Source organism: Capsicum annuum, chromosome 1 (assembly GCF_002878395.1).
Source record: "Capsicum annuum cultivar UCD-10X-F1 chromosome 1, UCD10Xv1.1, whole genome shotgun sequence".
Classification (NCBI taxonomy): Eukaryota; Viridiplantae; Streptophyta; class Magnoliopsida; order Solanales; family Solanaceae; genus Capsicum; species Capsicum annuum.
This window is the reverse complement of record NC_061111.1, coordinates 20,623,230-20,645,582: the sequence shown is the minus strand read 5'-3', so window position 1 is coordinate 20,645,582 and position 22,353 is coordinate 20,623,230. Positions and strand designations below refer to the sequence as shown.

Below are 22,353 nucleotides of genomic sequence, written 5' to 3'. Positions count from 1 at the left end.
TGCCTCCAGTACATATCAACTGGGATCAACCCATGATAGACTTATGCCCCTGGGATACCACCCGATAAGAGAGAACTTCCATCACTTAGTTCAATTAATCTTTGAGATTGTTATTTCGGTCGCCACCGCATTTTTGATACTTTGAAACAATGATACATCAATAAGAGACATATAAATAGACCATCAATGCAATAACAATGAAGTAAGAACTCATTGGCACATCAATGAAGTGTTTTGGAGTCATCAATGCCATAACAATGAAGTAGGAACTTATTGGTATATCAATGAAACGTTTTGGAGTCATTAATAGCACATGGATCTTGTTTGAGTAACCGGATACCTTCTGACATTCATTAGTGCAATAAACATGTAAGATTTGGAAGACAAATAAGTATTGGAATGTCTTGAGATCTTGTAGGGTGGAAACAAGTTCATTGGTAACGTAGGACATAATACAAAACTATTATGGATCACATGTTATTGAATAACTTTGAAAACTTTCTTAATAGAGCAATTGTTCACTTTCATACCAAAGATATGGTATAGAGTATGCTTTACATACCTGACTGTCAACCTTCAATACTAGTCCCAAATGGACTTTCCGTCTTTTCGGATTACTTATCTACAATGAACATATATAGCAATCTAGTATTAGCAACCAAACGTCACAATTCAATTATTTGAATTCACCAAACTAGTGGTTAAGTAGTAAGCCTTAATTATACCATAAAGGGTGTCACTTTAACCCTCTTATACTCCAATTACATTCACATGTCATGCATATTCATACAACATCCTCCAATATCAAGTTTGGATTCATTTATCCTTCCAACCAATCCATTAAATCAAATTGAGTCATAGACATAAATAATCATCAATTCAATAGTATATCACCATATCCACCTTCCATAACTAAATTACCATATCCACCTTCCACAATTCAATACAACCAAACTATGCAAAATAGTTCATAACCCTATTTTCATCACCTTTCAATAACAACCAATACATATAATCCTCTATCACACATATACATATGGAAAAGAACAAAGGCAAACAATATTCATACCTTAGAATTCACCTCTTGATTATGCAACCCTGTTTGCACAAATAATAGGTGTCGTTCGAAGCTCTTGAGATGACAAACGCAGTTATAGGATTACTTTGAAATTTCTACGGTTGAATCAAAAGTAATTTAAAGGTCAAATTTGGCTAGGGTTTGTTCTTTCTCAATGATTGGTGATGAAAATGAGTTTTTGAACTCATATACATGTATATATACACATATTCCCGTTCATAATATAATAGGAAATGACCAAAATGCCTTTAAAATTTAAATAATGTCAAATCTGTCCTTTGGTGGACTGTTTTGATAAGCTAAAGTAGATCGACCATAACTCTTTGCTTCGATATTGTATTTGGGTGAAATTGTTATCGTTGGAAGGATAATTCAAAGGGATTTCATTTCATATAAAGTAGGCCACCCAGTTCGTCCTGTACAAGAAGTTATGGTCGTTTGAAGTTGACCCTAAAAATCTGTTTTGATAGGCTGAAGTAAAACGAGTATAACTCCTTACTCAGACATTGGATTTGGATGAAACCAATTGCATTGGAAAGAAGACTCAAAGATCTTTCTTTTCATAGGTCGCAGCTCTCCCAATTCATTATATTAAGGGAGTTATGATCATTCAAAGTTGACCCAAAAATTCGGTTGGCCTCAGTAGTTTTGTGCAAGAAATTTTCCTGCACATTTACTATTCCCAAATATCCCGGCCACCGTTTTATAGTTTCAAACGTGCTCGATTATATCCGAAACCTATCCATTTTTGGAAATCTTTATATCGTTGGAAAGCTTATTCAATAACCTTCGCATGGAACCATCGACGGGCAAATTTCGGTATAAATAAAATAAAAAAATTAATTTCATATAAATAAGATCAATACACGTACTTGAATACGGGGTGTTACATATAATCTATTTGGCAATCTTATTTTTTTTAAAAAAATGCTTTTTTTTTCAAAACTCGTTTGACCAAGTTTTGGAGAGAAGATTAATATTTTTGGAGATTAGCAAATGTTGTTTTTTCATAGGCTAAAATAATATTTTTAAAAAATATATATACTTTTGATAAAAATATACTTAAAAACACTTTTTAAAAATTTGGTCACACGATAATTGTTGTTCAAAGATATTTTTTAAAGGTATTGGGAAATACAAACTGCTTCTCATCAAATGTATTTTTTTTAAAAAAATACTTTTCAAAATATGATGATTTTAGAAATTTTTTCGTTTCACATACTTTTTTTTAGTCCGCTTCAAAAAATTTCACATTATCATAACTAAAAGTAATATATCTTCAAAATTTTCTTTTTAACCTTTATAAAACAATTTACAATCATATAAATATCTAAAAAATAAATTTAATTAAAAAATTTAATAATTATATCAAGTTAAAGAATACCCCATAAAGTAAAATGAAGAATATTATTTTACTTCACAACAACAACATATCTTGTGTATTCCTACATAATAGGGTCTGGAAAGAATAGAGTATACGCAGACCATATTTCAACCTCAGGTGAACTAAAAAGACTGTTTTCGATAGATTCCGACTTAGAACCGATAGTAATATAACAAATATAAAATATAAATATATATAAATTAATACAGTATATAAAATAAACTAACACCACTGATTATGAGATAATGCATCACAAATTTTATTTTTATATTTTTTAACTGCATGACAAGTGAAACTACCCATGACATGAATTGGGACAAGGGAGGAAAAAATTAAGAAACATTGGTTTTCAAAGTACAGAGAGCACAAGTCGACCAAATTGAGAGATTGAAAGGCACCCTTTTGGGAGAAAAGTAAAAGTCCTCCTCTTGCCCAAGTGAACAAACTAGCCAATTTGAATTGCTTAATACATGGCGGAAGCTTTCCTTCAAGTTGTGTTAGAAAATCTCACTACTTTCCTCAAAGGAAAACTCGTACTGATTTTCGGTTTCCAGAAGGAATTTGAAAAACTCTCCAGCATATTTTCCACAATCCAAGCTGTACTTGAAGATGCTGAGGAGAAGCAATTAAAGGGTAGCGCAATACAAAATTGGTTGCACAAACTCAATGCTGCTGCCTATCAAGTTGATGACATATTAGATGAATGTAAATATGAGGCAACAAAATTCGAGCATTCCCGCTTAGGGAGTTATCATCCGGGGATTATCAGTTTCCGTCATAAAATTGGGAAAAGGATGAAAGAGATAATGGAGAAACTAGATTCCATTGCGGAGGAAAGAAGCAAATTTCATTTGCACGAAAAAACGACAGATAAACAAGCCTCCTCTACGCGTGAAACAGGTTTGAGTACTAGCTAACTTAACTAATAGCTTAGTTTATATTCAATTTATTACCACATTTTGTTTGTTTTGTGAATTAATGATGAAAAATGCATCTACACTATCACTCAATTATTCATTGTTTCCTTTTCCTACATAAACTACCAGTCCCTTTGTATCAAAACACATCTCAATATTGAGTTGTACGAGCTCCATTTTAGTTTAAAAAGAGTGTAAGTGGCACTTCAGGTAGCTAAGTTTGTCTACCTAATCTAATTAGGGCTTTATTAGTGATTTTAATACAAAAATCAAAATTAGGGTTCTATAATCAAAATTAAGTGGGTAAAAGTGCTCAAAGCTTGATTTTCCCACATTAACCCTCAATTTCAGCGTGAATTTTCGTTTAATTTTTTATTTTGGTAAAAGAAAAAAATAAAATTGGGATTCTTTAAAATTGTAGGGTTGCATAAAATTCTAGGTTCATGGAATGAAGGACAAAGGGAAAGAAAATATGAGAAATGAAGAAGAAGAAAGGGAAAGAAAAGAAGGATTTAACGGAAGATAGAAAAAAAAAAAGTTTTTCTTAAAAACTGATTCATCTAAAGTATCTATTATAGATGCCTTGTGGACCGAATTTTTATGGGTTCTTTTAGGCCCCTGCGAGTCTATTATTGAGTGATTTCAAACATTTGCTCAACTCAACAACTAGGTGTGTTTTGGTACAAAGGGTTGGCAGCTTAGGTAGAAAAGGGGAATAATGAATAGTTGAGGTTTGGAACTCACAACAACAACAAACCCAGTGTGTTCCCGAGGTTTGGAACTCGGGAAAAAAATATTGTTTAGGTGTGTTGTTGCTTTATTTTGCAAAGTTCTTTTGTATTTCTTGCTGGCTCCTTTTAGTGATAAGAGTACGATCGTGATTGTGGATCAATACGTAAAGAACTCGTGCTCGGGTGACTGACCAACTAATGGAACAAGCTTTGGAGTGTTGGCTCATTAAGGACATTTTAGTCATTTTGTAATAAGTTGTAACCTAGGCTATAAATAGAACATATTAGGTCATTTTCTCATAACTTTGATGATATTTTGAGAGCTCTAGAGAGAGAGTCTTGCAAGGTGGATTCAAGTGTGGATATCACTTGTGTTGGTTCTAGTTTTGAAACGTTGGTTGCTTGGGGATCCCGTTCCCTTGAGGTCACTGTAGAGCTTGGTGTTACTTGTATGAATTCTTGGGTATTTGTGTTTAATATACATTAGGTTCATAGTGTTTGTACATTTGTATGTCAAGTTACCTATCTATCTATCTATTTCATTGTTGTTGTTGTTCATTCTCGGGTTTGGTGTCCCAAAACCGAGACTGTGTTCTTCTTGTTTTTGTGCTTGTGTTGTTAATCTAGTTTGTTGGCTCGCTGATTTTTGAGGTGTTGAATACCTTAATATCTTGTTGTTATTGTGTTTTTGTTGTTGTTGTAGTGAATCCGAGAGTGGTCATCAAAGGGGTCCTTGGTTCTTCCAACTTGTGGACTGTTTTGGTGTTTGTTTTGTGCCTCCTTTGTCGATCTTGTATCATTTGGTATCAGAGCATGGCTTTATTTTGTTTTCACAAGATCAATCTTGGGCTAGCTAGCTTAAAAATACAAAACAAAAAAGGAAAGTGTAGAAGTTGTTCTTGTTCTTGGCCGAGACATATTTCTTTGTGGCTAGATCTTGTAGTCTTTTGTTTGTTTAGATTGTTTCTAGTGTTGGTTTCTTTCTCACCAACACTAAAGTGTCTAGATCTAAAGGTTTGAGCTTATGTTGTTGACCTTGTTAATGTAAATTGGAAGTTGGTTGTGTGTTGATATTGTTGATCTTGGCCGTGTGTTGCAATTGTTGTGAACTTGGAGGTGAATGTTGGTGGTGTTCTTTAGAAATTGTTGTTGAGATCTTGTTGTTCTTCACATCTTGACATCTCTTAATCAATATAAAGTATAATATAGATCCAAAAAAGGTGTAAGATAAAGTTGAAAAGTTGTTGGTGAAGAGACTTGAACACATCACTTCAAAGACTTGTCAACCACTTTTCCATATTTCAAGGACCTTGTTTTTGTGGGAATAGTAAAGTCAAGTCTCACTTTTTGAGTTGGAATTTGAAAAAGTTTTGAAGAATTGAATTTTTCCACCAAAAGACAAACTCATCCATTCCAAATTGTATCAAGACAAAAGCTTCAAATTGGTGATTAAAAAAAAAAAATTGTGTGGGACCGTGACCAATTACGTGGCTGCCACGTCATCACATTTTACTGTTCACGCAACATAAGTAAGCTCGAATTTTTTTATTTCTTAGTTTCTAATCTTTGTTTCTTAGTTGCATTTTGTTGATTCTATTGCTAATTAACAAACTAGTAATTGTCTACTAGGTTGTAAATTAGTTTTGGGTCAGTTTATTCGTGTCTGCGTTTCTTTGTGTGCTTTTATCTTTTTGAAAACTCGTTGTAGCCTTTTGATTCAAGTACGTACAAATTTATTTTGAGTCGTTGCAAACAAAAATCCATTCCGACCTTAAGCCGCAAATGGGACCAAGTAACTTCATTGGAGTAAAAACGGTGTACCAACACTTGTGAGACCAATTGAGTGATACTTGAAAAAGTGTGAGCTTGAGAGTTAGTGAGGGTGATTTTTGCTAACCTTAACTTGTTATTGTTTGTGTTTTGTTTAGTATTTCTTATTAGGTACGATGGCTTCGATTGAAGGTAGTCCAAGAGCCTCGAGAGAGGTAACCATAGATGCTTTGTTGGCGGCCATAATGGCGTGAAACATGATCTTAGTGGTCGAATGGAGAGGATGGAGGGAAGGATGGACGGGATGGAGGGTTCCTTTTCAAGGAGAATGGATACATTGGAAGTTCGTTTAGATTCCAACCATCCAAGTCCGAAACACTACCACGCCTCGACTAGTGGACATTCTACCACCACGGATACATTTCCCCAATTGCTCAATCCACCTAGAGCAACCCATGAACCCATCCACTAAGTCCCTACTTATCCAAAAAATCGAAGTCAAGTCCATCAAGAAGCTTCCCAAATTCGAGACCCCCTTGATATGCCGAGAGCACCACTAAACCAAAACCAACCAATCCAAATTGATGATGTGGAAAGTGAGGGTCTTTATGGAGGTGAGAGGTTAGATGAAGCAACTCTCTTTGCGGAATTTGTGCGCAATAGAAGAAGAGCTTATGGTGGGGGACATAGAGGCCGAGAGGGAAGAGTTGGACCGGCTACTCATGGTAGGGGCAACTTGGGACACCGACCTCATGTTCAAGAAGGTCTAGTAGACCAAGGAGGCAATGTGGGTAGAAACACGGGCCTAAATTCCATTAAGATCACTCTTTCTTCTTTCAAAGGGACTAGTGCTCCATCTCTCTATCTTGATTGGGAGTTACAATGTAATCGGATTTTCCAACTCAACGAGTTAACTTCCCAAAAGAAAGCCGCACATGCCATTGCTCAATTTGAAGGTTATGCATCTACTTGGTGGGAGACAACGCGATTGCAACAGGCAAGGAATGACAATCTTGACCTTCCGGATTGAGATGAATTGAAAGCTCTTATGAGGGAGAGATATGTCACGGAAAGGTACAAACAAGAGCAACTAACAAAGCTCTACAACTTGAGGCAAGGAGATAGAAGTGTGGAGGAGTATTATGATGAGTTTCAAAACTTGATCCTACGTCTTGACATAGTCGAACCTCCAAATCATTGCCTAGCTCGGGTCAAGGGTGGCTTGTGCTATGAAATTGTTTCTCAATTAGTTGTCCACAAGTTTGACCGAATTGAGGACCTTGTAGAAGCGGCCATTGAAGTTGAAAGGAACAATCATGCTAAGAAGACCGTCAGGTGGGACAAGTCCTACAAGCCCTTAGAGAAGAAGCTATTTGATAAAACAATCCAAAGGTATCCACGGCTTGAAGGTACTAATTCTTCCACTCCTAATCCTAAGGGTATCGTTTGTTTTAAATGTCAAGGTTGGGGTCACAAAGCTAGCTAGTGCCCAAACCGAAGGAACATTGTACTAGTGGAGGGTGCTCCTTATTTTGTTGGGGATAAAGTGACCAAAAATGATGTTAGTGAAGGAACCCCTCAAGAGGATGATGGAGATGATGGTGAACCCGAGAGGGTGGTGGAAGAAGGGGAAGTTAATGTGTCTTGCGGATTGATGAGCAGAACAACTCATTATGATGCTTGGCCCGAAGAAGGTGAGGTCTTGATTCCACTTTGACCTCTTGATGATGAAGAACCCGAGAGTACACTATGGTCCTTGCTCCAAGGAAGTACACTTTTCTTTTTGTCTTGTTTCTTGTCACGCTTAGGTGGATAGACAAGTATTTCTTTTGATGCTTAGAAGGGTATCTTATTCCCTAAGTTCCCACGGCATGTGTAGAATGTACACTCGTGGTTTGATATTTTTTTGTTGATTATGCTAACTTTAACCCTCATGTCATGAGGAATATGTGTTCTTTTGTCTCCTTTATTGTTTTGAAGGTTTGGATTCCAGGTCGAATCCTTTTTCAAGAAGGGGAGGATGATACGAGTACGATCGTGATTGTGGATCAATACGTAAAGAACTCGTGCTCGGGTGGCTGGCCAACTAATGGAACAAGCTTTGGAGTGTTGGCTCATTAAGGACATTTTAGTCATTTTGTAATAAGTTGTAACCTAGGCTATAAATAGAACATATTAGGTCATTTTCTCATAACTTTGATGATATTTTGAGAGCTCTAGAGAGAGAGTCTTGCAAGGTGGATTCAAGTGTGGATATCACTTGTGTTGGTTCTAGTTTTGAAACGTTGGTTGCTTGGGGATCCCGTTCCCTTGAGGTCACCGTAGAGCTTGGTGTTACTTGTATGAATTCTTGGGTATTTGTGTTTAATATACATTAGGTTCATAGTGTTTGTACATTTGTATGTCAAGTTACCTATCTATCTATCTATTTCATTGTTGTTGTTGTTCATTCTCGGGTTTGGTGTCCCAAAACCGTGACTTTGTGTTCTTCTTGTTCTTGTGCTTGTGTTGTTAATCTAGTTTGTTGGCTCGCTGATTTTTGAGGTGTTGAACGCCTTAATATCTTGTTATTGTGTTTTTGTTGTTGTTGTAGTGAATCCGAGAGTGGTCACCAAAGGGTCCTTGGTTCTTCCAACTTGTGGACTGTTTTGGTGTTTGTTTTGTGCCTCCTTTGTCGATCTTGTATCATTTGACCTCAATTGTAACAAAATTCACACTGTTTGGAACAGGTTTTGTTTTAACAGAACCAGAAGTCTACGGAAGGGACAAAGAGGAGGATGAGATAGTGAAAATTCTGATAAACAATGTTAATGTTGCTCAAGAACTTCCAGTGTTCCCTATAGTTGGCATGGGGGGTCTAGGAAAGACAACACTTGCCCAAATGATCTTCAATGATGAGAGAGTGACTAACCATTTCAATCCCAAAATATGGGTTTGTGTCTCTGATGATTTTGATGAGAAGAGGTTGATAAAGACAATTGTAGGAAATATTGAAAGAAGTTCTCTTGATGTTGGGGACTTGGCTTCATCTCAAAAGAAGCTTCAGGAGTTATTGAATGGAAAACGATATTTGCTTGTCCTAGATGATGTTTGGAATGATGATCCAGAAAAGTGGGCTAAGATAAGAGCAGTCTTAAAGACAGGAGCAAGAGGTGCTTCTGTTCTAGCTACTACTCGTCTTAAAAAGGTTGGATCAATTATGGGAACGTTGCAACCATATCATTTGTCAAATTTGTCTCAACATGATGGTTTACTGTTGTTTATGCAATGTGCATTTGGGCAACAAAGAGGAGCAAATCCTAATCTAGTGGCCATTGGAAAGGAGATTGTGAAGAAATGTGGTGGCGTCCCTTTAGCGGCCAAGACTCTTGGTGGTCTTTTACGCTTCAAGAGAAAAGAAAGTGAATGGGAACATGTGAGAGATAATGAGATTTGGAGTCTGCCGCAAGATGAAAGTTCTATTTTGCCTGCCTTAAGACTAAGTTATCATCACCTTCCACTTGATTTGAGACAATGCTTTGCGTATTGTGCCGTATTCCCAAAGGACACCAAAATGGTAAAGGAAAATCTCATCTCTCTCTGGATGGGCCACGGTTTTCTTTTATCAAAAGTAAATTTGGAGCTAGAGGATGTGGGTAATGAAGTATGGAACGAATTATGCTTGAGGTCTTTCTTCCAAGAGATTGAAGTTAAATCTGGTAAAACTTATTTCAAGATGCATGATCTCATCCATGATTTGGCTACATCTCTATTTTCAGCAAGCTCATCAAGCAGCAATATCCGCGAAATAAATGTAAAAGGTTACACGCATATGACATCCATCGGGTTCACTGAAGTGGTGCCTTCTTACTCTCCTTCCCTCTTGAAAAAATTTGCCTCCTTGAGGGTGCTTAATCTAAGTTACTCAAAACTTGAGCAATTACCCTCTTCCATTGGAGATCTAGTACATTTAAGATACCTGGACCTGTCTCGCAATAACTTTCATAGTCTTCCAGAGAGGTTATGCAAACTTCAAAATCTGCAGACTCTTGATCTACATAATTGCTACTCACTTTCTTGTTTGCCAAAAAAAACAAGTAAACTTGGTAGTCTCCGAAATCTCTTACTTGATGATTGTCCATTGACTTCCATGCCACCAAGGATAGGATTGCTGACACACCTTAAGACTCTAGGTTGCTTTATTGTGGGAAGAACGAAAGGTTATCAACTTGGTGAACTAAAAAACCTAAATCTCTGTGGCTCCATTTCAATAACACATCTTGAGAGAGTGAATAATGATACGGATGCAAAAGAAGCCAATTTATCTGCAAAAGCAAATCTGCAATCTTTAAGCATGATTTGGGATATCGATGGAACATATGGATATGAATCAGAAGAAGTTAAAGTGATTGAAGCCCTCAAACCACACCGCAATCTGAAGCATTTAGAAATCATTGCCTTTGGAGGATTCCATTTTCCAAACTGGATAAACCACTCAGTTTTGGAAAAGGTCGTCTCTATTAAAATTAAAATCTGCAAAAACTGCTTGTGCTTACCACCCTTTGGGGAGCTGCCTTGTCTAGAAAGTCTAGAGTTACAATACGGGTCTGTGGAGGTGGAGTTTGTTGAAGAGGATGATGTTCATTCTAGATTCAACACAAGAAGAAGGTTTCCATCCCTGAAAAGACTTCGTATATGGTTCTTTTGTAATTTGAGAGGATTGATGAAAGAGGAAGGAGAAGAGAAATTCCCCATGCTTGAAGATATGGCGATTTTACATTGCCCTATGTTTATTTTTCCAACCCTTTCTTCTGTCAAGAAATTAGAAGTTCATGGCGACACAAATGCAACAGGTTTGAGCTCCATATCTAATCTTAGCACTCTTACTTCCCTCCGCATTGGCGCTAACTATGAAGCAACTTCACTCCCAGAAGAGATGTTCAAAAGTCTTACAAATCTCGAATACTTGAGTATCTTTGAGTTCAATTATCTGACAGAGCTACCTACCAGCCTGGCTAGTCTCAGTGCTCTGAAGCGTATCCAAATTGAAAGTTGTGATGCTCTAGAGAGTCTCCCCGAGCACGGACTGGAATGTTTAACTTCACTCACACAGTTATTTGTTAAATACTGTAGGATGCTAAAATCTTTACCTGAGGGATTGCAGCACCTAACAGCCCTCACAAAATTAGGAGTTACTGGTTGTCCAGAAGTGGAAAAGCGCTGTGATAAGGAATTAGGAGAAGACTGGCACAAAATTTCTCACATTCCAAATCTGGATATTCGTTAGTCTTAGTCTTACATTCCTGCCATTGGATATAATGTTGTGATTTTCATTTGGAAACGACTCAAAGATTAGGATCAATTAGTATTATCATTCGATTTTGTTTAAACTAAGGAAACATCTGTCAAAAAGCAATGATACACATCTATCACATTTTTCTCGATAAAGTTAGTGAGAATGATTCTATTTCTTTAGTAAATCTTAAGTAGATTATATACTGATATCATTTATACCAAGTGCTTGTTATTCTCCTGATGAAAGGATAAATTACTTCCAGCCTTTCGAATGTTTCCAGTGGTTTTCTGTTATATCACTTTGATCACCTTCAGAAGTGGGATTCCATCCGAACTTAGATAAAAAGTGTCCTTCACCATGTAGCTCTCATGCAGCCTTGGAAAACTATTTCTGGAATGAGATCTTATCGCAAAGCCCTTAGAACGAGGCGTTTGTAGTAAGCTCAGAACACTGACCAACTGCCAACATTTCTAGGAGCTGAAATCTATTTGTTATTGTTACTTGAAATTAGTTTCCTAGCTTAGAATCTTGCATCTCTTCAAGCTAAGGTGTATTTAGTTTCTTACTGCCATTTGACGGACTCCCTGTGTTAGATTTGATGGAAACTTAATTCATTCTACTACTATTTTGGCCAGCGTTAGTCTCTTGGGGAAGTTTGGCAAAAGTCCATTTCCCAAACCTTTTTTTGATATTTATCCACCAAGTTTTTCTAATTTGAAGAATGAACACTTTTATGGAACCACAAAAATAAAATGCAAATCTAACACTCAACTTACAAAATCTACACTTTAGCTCCTTTTCCCATTTTAGCCCTAATTTTGTTAAAACTACACTTTAGTCCATCTTGAAAAATATAAATATTGGATAAATAATTTTTTAAGAAAAACATCCCAAATCTTCTCAACCAATCCACTAGCAACCACCCTATTTTGGCGTCATTTCCTTAATTTTCCGACCATTTTTCGTCGAATTTTTCGTCGAATTTTTCGGTATCCATCGGAATTGACATTATCTCCATTGTTATAAGCCTTTTTCGATTATTTTTAGCTACAATTTTTCTTTCATTTTCATACAAAAAGCTCAAAATTTAGTCCCACATTTTGAAATCGATTCTTGGATCAATAGCAACATTCCAATACTCCTTAGGTTGTTTGTAAGCTGAAATTCGTCGTATTATTCCGGTGGTTGTCGGAAAAGGGTCAATCGTGCACTGTACGGCCAGCAGCTAGGAAGAAGACGACTTCAGTCTATTAAATCTAGGCGCATAAACCACTATTCAAGTCTATTGAATACTATTATCGACGTATATTATGTCTATTATAAATTACGTGGTTGTTGGTGGTATATTTTCTGGTGAATGGGAGGAGAGTCCTAAATGTTGGGTTTGAAAAACCGCCTCTTAGGAGACAGTGTCCATTGCCCTTCATCGTAACGGTTCATACGTCGACATGGTTAAAAGATTAATGGAGAGGGGTGAATTAAGTTGTGATCAAAGCGAGGTGTTAATTAGTTACTTGATGAACGGGAGGGGGAAAATCCATCCAACGTTCATAAGGAATAATAGACACGTGAAATTATATATGCTTTGCGTTGATTCTGATAACTCCAGACCTATATTGCGGGTTAAATTTTTTTAAAGGTCCTGGGAAGAAGTTTCCACATCACCCCCACCCCCACCCCCACCCCCGAATGTGGATGATACGTTAATGGAATACAATTTCACGGCGTGCGATGAATGAGATAATAGTGAAGATTATAAAGAAGAGGAGTGTGGAGGAGGTGAGGACGGGCAGCTCCAACCACAAAGAAGCCATTCTTTCTCGGACGACCAATCTTTTTTTAGGACAAACATTCAAGTATAAGAAAACATTAAAACTTTTGTTGAAGCAGGCGTCGGTGAAAATGTCGTCTAATTACATAACTCTGAAGAGTAGTAAGAAATACTTGAGGGTGAGGTGCGTAGATCGTACTTGCCGGTGGATGGTGCGTGCATGTGCTATCGGAGAATCGGGTTGGTTTCACGTCCACAAGTACGTGGGAGAGCATACTTGTGGCGTTGATCATGTCACGGGAAAGCACAAGAATGTCACCGTGGAGGTCATTGCCTCACTTATTTTGAACTTTTTCGTCGACAACAAAGGTCCAAGCCCTAAAGATATCTAGAGGATCGTATTTAGAGAGCTATATTGCAGGCTGAGCTATTGGAAGTGTTGGATGGTAGGCGTCATTGCGAAGAACATAGTTCGAGGTACGCCCGTGCATGGATATGTAGTGCTTCCCGTATTTTCATATATTTTCAACGGCCTCAACCCCAGGTCTATTAATTACCTCAGGGTCGATGAGGAGTCTGGCAGGTTTATTTACTACTTTATGGCGTTTGGGGCTTTCATCTGTGGATATGCACACATGATAAAGGTCGTTGCCGTTGATGGCACGCATTTGTCCAGCAAGTACAAGGGCGTACTGTTGTCTGCTGTCGCTCAAGATACGCAGAATCATATCTATCCCTTAGCATATTGTGTGGTGGATAAGGAGAACGATGCGTCGTGGGGCTTCTTCTTTGAGAAGCTTAAGGCCTTTGTCGTCGACGAACCAAAGTTGTGCGTTATCTCCGACAGACACGTAAGCATAGCCAACGGCCTCGCAAGGTATTATCCACTTACGCATCACGGTGTTTGTATGGAGCATCTCGGTGAAAATCTTTGAATAAATCACCATTGTTCTAATTCTCTCTATTTGTACTACCATGTGGCCAAGGCGTACACGTTGGAAGAATTTAATGACTACTTCAACGCCCTTAAAGAAAGATGCCCCAGCGCAGCAGCTTGCCTCGAGCATAAAGTAGGATTTGAAAAGTGGAGCCGGGCTCACTTTCTAGGTAATCGATTCAACGTCATGACCTCAAACATCGCTGAGTCGCTCAACTCAATGTTGCGCGATGAAAGAGAGTATCCAGTGGCGGCCATTTTCAATTCAATTGCACATAGATTTGGAGAAATATTCAGGAAGAGGTATGCGGAGGTGGACAATTCAAAGACAACCTTCATTCTCGTAGCCGAGACGATCTTGAGGGAAAACATGATCGAGGGGGACAAATTATATGTGAACAACATAAACGGAAGCACCGACGAATTCACCGTGCTTGGCTATGGCCATTCCGCAAAAGTTAATCTTTCGAGACGGTCATGTTCTTGCAGAAAGTATGACTTGGTGAAATTGACATGCACTCATGCAATGGCAGCGTTGCGTTTGAAGCACGGGGACGAGTACGACACTAGCATTTATAACTACTCTTCGCAAATATATTCGAAAGAATCATACCTCCTTGCATACTTGGAACCTATTTGTGCAACACCACTTGATTCGAAGTGGAGTGTGGCGCGAGAGTATCTTGAAATGCAAGTTCTTCCACCCGACTTCGATCCCAAACTAGAACGGAGAAAGGTGAAACGTGTTAAGGGTGTATTGGAACCTTCAAGGTACAAGAAAAGAAACAAGTGCTCCAAGTGCAAAAGGCTGGGACATAAGAGAACAACATGCAACCTTAACGTAGGATAGTATGATTTGCATTGTATTGAATGTTTTTGTTTGTTCAAATGTACTGGACAGTATGTAATGTGTATTCTGTTTTGAAAACCACTGAACTGCAATTAAAATCGACTTTTTTTGTTGTGCATTATCGATTTCTGTTCATATATTATATACTACGTACTAAATAGATTCTAGACTTAAATAATCGACAAAACGCATAATATATAATATATCAGTGTTTGGTCTATTAAGTAAATGTTCAGTACGTAGTGTATAATAAACCTACCTGGTTGTCTATTGAACAAACTCTTTTCTTCATACAATGTTGAATTAGAAATAATTGCAACGCATTGGAATGGGTGGCAATTTGAAAACTGTCTTTTCAAGTTCTGAAATAGACTATACACATTACACATTGACTAGACTCAAAATATATAATACATCGATGCATTGTCTAGGGGGTATAGTGTAAAATACATAGTCTATCATCGATCAGTCGTGTAGTCTATTACAGAAACTCTATTCCTCATACACTGAATCTTTCAATGTAATTATTACACTTCACAAAACGGTAGGATTTTAAATGCCTCGACTGCCACAACTGCCGCGACTTTTCATTTCTTATTCTCACACGTCTTCTCCCCTTCAATCAACACGTGTAAAGCTTCTATTGGTCGATTTTCTCATGGTATGGTCTATTTAAAGAGACCATGGTCGATTTTGAACACAATTTCAGAAGAAAAAAGACTTAAGGGAGAAGAAGATGGCTAGGAGGACGCACCCACTACGGCTATTGCACAGAATGTCAACAATAAACAACATAGAGTTGCTAAGGCTTCGGAGTGACCTGGATTTCCTTTTCGAGGGTCTTACCGCCAATCAACAACGACTAGATGGAGAGCTTCGCCGGATGGCTCGTTTTCTTTGGGCCATAGCCGAGAGGCTTAACCTGGGACCCTGTGAACTCATCACCCCCCTTCGTCCCCCTAGTGTAGTGTTGTTGTTTTTTTGTTTGGTTTGTAGTTCATTTCTTAATAAAGCTTTCATGGTAGGATTATGTAAATGAAAGCTTTCATTGTTAGTGTTTCTTCAGTAGTCCTTGTTTTAAGATTTGCAAACTTTATTTACACTCTGAGTACAGTAGGAATAAATAATCGACTACGGTAAATACACATTCTATAATGGACTGTGTCATAGGTGAATTATAGAATGAAATCAGTGTTCATGATCCTGTATATTGAGAGATTATCGACTTATAAACGAGTCTATTATTGACCACTCATATAGTCTATGATCAACTTACTGAATATATTGACGGCTTAAAATAATGGAAAAATGGAGAAATTAAATAAAATAAAATTAAAGTATGTCAATTAACACCATTAAAACATTGTAAAGAAATTTTGATGCATCAATTGTGACTTTCAATCACTTTTGGACGTGATCAAGTGTTATCTTAGACACGACGTAGTCGTAGATCATTGAGATGACATTAAAAGGAGAAGAAATAAAATAAAATAAAATAAAATAAAATAAATATTAATCATTCAAGCACTAATGAACGACCACTTATCATGACAAGAGATTAGACTTGTGTGATGACCATAAAGATGAGTGGTGATTGTTACTTGTGAGTGTTCAATGGACAAGTAGTATATGAGAACAAGGAGTCCTTCTCAACAAAGACGCTTGTTCTAGGTAATTGGTTGTTACTACCATTGCCCTCCCCTATACCCATTTGATTGAGTGTCTAATTGATTTGTAATCTTATATTATGATATTTAGTCATTTTACATTGCGTGAGTGATGTTAATTTATTTTATTTTATTTTATTTCTCCCTTTTTTTAATCTCACCTCCTTTGAAAATAGACTTGTTATGATATTTTGAGTATATTATAGATAAATAGTTTTATCTATACCGGACTTTATTATTAGTCATGTATCGACCAAAGAAGTCTATTTTCAAAGGATGTGAGATTAAGAAAAGGGAGAAATAAAATAAAATAAAATAAATTAACATCATTCACCCAATGTAAAATGACTAAATATCATAATATAAGATTACAAATCAATTGGACACTAGATCAAATTGGTAAAGGGGAGGGCAATGGTAGTAACAACCAATTATCTAGAACAAGCGTCTCTGTTGAGAAGGACTCCTTGTTCTCATACACTACTTGTCCATTGAACACTCACAAGTAACAACCACCACTCATCCTTATGGTCATCACACAAGTCTAATCTCTTATCATGATAAGTGGTCGTTCATTAGTGCTTGGATGATTAATATTCATTTTATTTTATTTTATTTCTTCTCTTTTTTATGTCATCTCAATGATCTACGACTATGCCGTGTTTAAGATAACACTTGATCATGTCCAAAAGTGATTGGGAGTCACAATTGATGCATCAAAATTTCTTTACAATGTTATAATGGTGTTAATTGACATACTCTAATTTTATTTTATTTAATTTCTCCTTTTTTTCCCATTATTTTAAGTCGTCCATATATTCAGCAAGTTGATCATAGACAGTATAAAAGGTTTATAATCAATCGTAGTCTTAATCGATAATATTTTAATACACAAGATAATCAACACTGACATCAGTATATAAGTCGTAAGTCACCCAGTAGATAATAGAAGACATATACATTCGTTAGAGAACCTTTGAAGTAAAAGATAATCCATTTAAATTTTCTCCAACAGTACAATTCTAACGGGTAGAATTTTTCAACGGTCAGATTTTGATAGCCTTATTATATTAATTAAAGGGACCCTTTTGGACTCCTCCGTGTTCATTTATTCATGACTTTCAAGTTTTGCATCAACAATAACAATTTCGCAATCATCTCAAATTTCCAAAAAAAGTTCTTATATTTGCCGTTGTGGTAATCCTGCGGTGTTGAAAACATCACGCACCGACAGAAATTCAGGGCAAAAATTCTACAGTTGTGCAGTTTGAAAGGTTTGTTTTTGTTTAAATAAAAATTTATTTGTGTTCATCTCATAATTCAATTTACTAATTTATCCTTTTTATTTTAGGATAATGGTGGATTCTCTTATTTCAAGTGGATTTCCTCCGATTTTGAGGTGTCAAAATTTCAAGGCATTGCAAAGTTTGAAATTCTTGAAAGGCTTAGAGATTTTGAATAAAATAGGGATCTTCTAATGACATTATATAGAGAATCGGAACACAAGATTGATCATTTAAAGGGATTGTTGAAAGATGTCTAAATTGAGAGGGATCAACTTAAGCATAAGTTGGCGATGACTGAAGAAAAAGAAAAGGGCATGAAATTTATGGTCTATAGTTTACTATTAATTTTAGCTTTTTGAAAAGGTGTAATGGGGGTGTAGTGGGATTGAATGGATTCTGAATGTTTTATTAATTGGCTACTTGTTACTTATATTATAAATGGTTTATCTTTTTCATTCATCGACTACACATCGCTCTACTATATATGTTTTACCTTTTAATCAGAGTCTATAATCAACGATGGCAATTCATGTAAAAGCAATGATACGTTGATTATATAAAATGAAAAATATTTATCATAAACTATAAAGGCAGTTTAGAAAATAAAATTGTTCAGTTCCACGCATCCCGTGAAAGTTAGAAGTTAACATTATCTAGTCAAATAAAAATAATCATCAGCCACAAATAAAAATTTAATAATTGTGTAAAGATTCAACATTTTCGATTTCCACCATCATTTTGTCGATTTCCTGACTAACTTCATTAAGAAATTCATCCAAATTTGAAAATTCATTCTCGTTATTCTTCTCTGCAATGCCTTGTTTTTCTGGTGCATCACTTTTTTCTTCTTCTTTATGCTGTTCTTTCTCTACTTATTGTGCATTCTTCTCTTTTGTTTTATCTCCATCTCCTTCATTATTTTCTTCTTCACAACCACTTTTTTCATTTTTATCATCTTCATCCTGTCCGCCTTAGTCATGATCCTCCTTCTCCACCCCAGCTGATCCATTAGCTTTGTTTTCTTCTTCACAAACAACTTCTCCATTTTTTTCTTCTTCTTTCTCTTCATCGTCTTCATCCATATTTTCCTTCTCTACAACAACTGCAACCTCAGGGATCATCACCTCATCAGCATTGATGGAGACATGTTCCAAAGCTGCTACGTCAAGGAGGGCTTCTTTGATGCCGCCGTCATCGCGGCCAGCCCTCGCCGCTGAATGCCGACTTTGCACCTGCACACCTGTATTTTTAAGTATTTACCGTTTATAATAAACTAAGATATCGGTTGATGAAGAATGGTATAGATTCTATTATTATAAGTAAAAGGGATTATATAAAATATGCATCTTCTATAATATATAGAGCAGATATTACCTTCAGCTTCATCTCTCTTCTTTTGCCTCTCATTTTCTGCTCTCCTCAGCCTCTCTTCTTTTACGAAATCAGCGATATCCTTGATCGACTCCTCCAGCCTAAACATGCGCTCTTCCAGATTTTCAATCATCAGCGTCTTTCTTGATGCTCTCGGCTTACTTGTCCCCCCATATCGAGTGACATGCTTTGAAACAGCATTTCCACCCAAATCCCGATCATCATCGCCATCCTCACCATCCTCTGATGAGGTGATGACAGTCACACCCTTCAGATAGGCTTTCAATCCATCGATGAATGCATCGTTCGGTTCGTCTGTAAATGCTTTAAACTTTTTCATGTAGTGCTGCTTCATTTCACGGATTGTGGGGATAAGGTACGGGTGCACTCTCTACAGATAAATACACAAATGTGATTGATTAGCAACACAATATTGGTGAAATTATTCATCAGAAGAAATGTTTCATACCTTTATGCTCCATCCATTCAAATATGGATCACCTTCGATTAGTTTATCGCCTTTTGAGGTGTGCCATCTGAGCAATCGGAGAATGGGCAGGGGGTCTTCAGTTGATTTACCATTTCCCCTGCCGAGCGCGGAAAAGGCTTCGTATATCCAAATCTGTGATCAAAAGAAAAAACAAAAACATAAAACTGAGAGTAAGTATATTATAGACACCATAGATGAATTACAGTATATAATAAACTACTTCAATGGTTTATAATCAAATACCATAAATTCCCAGGAAAATCCGTAGAGGGCGTACAATGAAACTCCCTTTGTCTCAAATGTCTTTTTCTGCCTGCTGAAGTCTATCCGCTTCTTTAGATAGTCTAGAGTCAAGGAAAATGACTTTTTACCCCAAGGGTATTTCTCAAAGAAGCCCAAGTTATCCACCATTTTGATGGTGTCTATGTCCACGATTTTTGACAAGTCCCATGCAAGCAATATGCAGTGCACAAACCAAACCAAGTAGCATTTGAACTTGTCCTCCTTGTCCAGCCTCCCACCTCTAATAAGCTTTAACAATCTCTTTGCATTTACACTACTCTTTTTCACAATTTTTTTTAAAAAAGCTTCACCCTCATCCATCGCTTTGACATATCTTGAATCACGGGGATAACGCCCATAATTTAAATCAGTAATTAGCGCAAACTTCTTCAGGCCAAAACATGTAGTCCTGTCATTGATATTAAACCACATTTCATGCAGCTTATTATTCGGTTCGACTCGACGCAGAAGTGTATAGTGAACAAGTTGTCCGTTGAACTTCATATGTTCTGGCAGGTCCCATAAACCACCAAATCAGGAATTCTTAAACCTAGACTTCATACATTGATCAACCACGACTTGTTTGAATTTATTAAACATCTTCAAACAGGACCTAACGGATATCTTAGTCGGAAATGATCCGACATCATCCAGGACTGTGGCGAGGTCGTACCTCTCAGCCGAAACAAACCTTGGACAGTGGGGCAAGATCAGTGATTCCTCATCTCTCCTAGCCTCGAGAGGATCTATTTCCTCGGTCTCATCTCGAACCGAAGCTTCAACTGCTTCCTCACTGCAATTTTTATTCTCCAATTGATCAACTGCTCAGTTTTTTCTTCTCTCAGACCTATCACCTTCTGTAGCCTTGCGTTTATTACCTCTAGCCATTTGTTATGATCTACGGATAAAAACTACCATTTTCAGTTATAACAGCAACTACAATACCTAATCGACCTAGCAGTCTATTAACATGGCAGCAGTTGCAGCACCAAAAATTTTAATTTCCAGAACAAGTTTCTTCAAAAACAACCCCATCACCCACAAGAACATGCATCTAAATCACCATTATATTGAACAAAAACAGGAAGGAACCCAGATATTAAGCACGCAAATCAAGAAAAATTCACAAAAAAAACTCAATGCAATCGTCGAGGAAAGTTAAAATCCAATGAGAACAATGCACAAACAAATCAAATACCAACTTAAAAACACAAATTATAAGTAAAATTAATCCCTATTTTTTCAAAAAAAAATTCAGTTGACTGCAGATACAATACTTAATCGACCTAGCAATCTATTAACATGACAGCAGTTGCAGCACCAACTCAATGCAGCAGTTGCAAGAAAAAAATCAATTTACAGCACATTTTTATCATGCAAATCGATAAAAAGTGGCAAAAAATCTCAGTGCAATCGTCGAGGAAAGTTAAAATTCAACACAAACAATGCATAAACAAACCGAATACCAACTTAAAACACAAATTATAAGTAAAATCAAGCCCCATTTTTAAAAAAAAATCAACTTTTCGAGTCTAATTATCAAATACGCAGTGAAGAAATCCCCAATATGTACATGCTTCTACAACACCCTTACATTGGAGAAAATTTTTAACAAAAATCACATATCTTGCCACATTCCGACGAAATTAGTGAAGAAATTTCAACATGCAATCGCAAAGGATAATCGTTACACACCAATTATCCATAAAAAAATAAGTAAATACCAACTAAAAACAACCACGTTCACTGAAATCAAGCCCCATTTTCAAAAAAAATTAATTTATTTGAACTCCAACGACTTCACCCGCCACAAATGAGTACTGGAAAAAATGAAAAAAATCTCATCAATATGGAGCATAAATTAACCGAAACAATAATATAGCTTACCTGAAGTTGAAGATCGAAGTTGGAGCTGATTTACACGAGCTCGAAATTGAAAATGGTGGAAAGGAAGAAGAAGCGGTTTTGGTAAAGAGAGAGAAGAAAAGGGATTTTTTTTTTTTTTGTATTTAATGGAAGAGTAGGGTTAAATATGTATTTAATAAATACATAAAGGGTTTCAAAAGATTTTAAAAATACATAAGGGGTGCTTACACTTAAGCCCATGGCCCACTAAACCCTAAAAAATTAGAATTTACCAAAATGAGTGTCCGTTTATTAAAATAAATTTTCAAAGTGGACCAACAACTAAATCTTCTCTAGTCTCTTTTAAGTTTTTCGCCTTTGCTGCATTTGCATGTATAAGTTCTTATGCCTGAAATGATAATGAGACTAAGTTGTCCTTTCAGTGCACTATGCAGAGGCAAAAAACTATGCTTCTTCCTTTTGCACCTCTCAAGAGTTTCAAGATTTATGTTTATAAATCTCTTGTGAACAGCCTCCCTGTCCCCGGATAAGGGACAAGGTCCGCGTACACTCTACCTTCCGCAGACTCCACTTATGAAAATATACTTAATGTGTTGTTGTTGTATATTTGTCAATTTGCAACTGAAAGTTGGAATGTATATGATAAATGAAAGCGTAATTAAACACTCAAATATACAT

At 36.6% G+C, this 22,353-nt stretch overlaps 2 protein-coding genes across 2 annotated transcripts; both read left to right on the top strand.

Moving 5' to 3' along the window:
* Positions 1-2,932: 2,932 nt before the first annotated feature.
* LOC107869646 (putative disease resistance protein RGA4) lies at positions 2,933-11,308 on the top strand. The gene is given in 2 exon segments (NM_001324975.1): positions 2,933-3,362; positions 8,610-11,308. Coding segments are annotated over 2 exon segments (2,967 nt in total). The 3' UTR covers positions 11,147-11,308.
* Positions 11,309-12,886: 1,578 nt separating this feature from the next.
* Positions 12,887-14,713, top strand: LOC107868562. Its single transcript, XM_047410208.1, has 3 exons — positions 12,887-13,295; positions 13,377-13,777; positions 13,913-14,713. Exons 1-3 carry the CDS (start codon positions 12,887-12,889, stop codon positions 14,711-14,713), a joined length of 1,611 nt encoding a protein of 536 aa, XP_047266164.1.
* The last annotated feature ends 7,640 nt before the right edge of the window (positions 14,714-22,353 follow it).

Excerpts from the sequence above, each read along its gene's own strand:
- LOC107868562 (XM_047410208.1), top strand. The coding sequence starts at position 12,887 with ATGAATGAGATAATAGTGAAGATTATAAAGAAGAGGAGTGTGGAGGAG. Across the intron at positions 13,296-13,376 it reads CTTTTTCGTCGACAACAAAG|GCGTCATTGCGAAGAACATA; the intron begins GTCCAAGCCCTA and ends GTTGGATGGTAG. Across the intron at positions 13,778-13,912 it reads GCGTTATCTCCGACAGACAC|GCGTACACGTTGGAAGAATT; the intron begins GTAAGCATAGCC and ends CATGTGGCCAAG.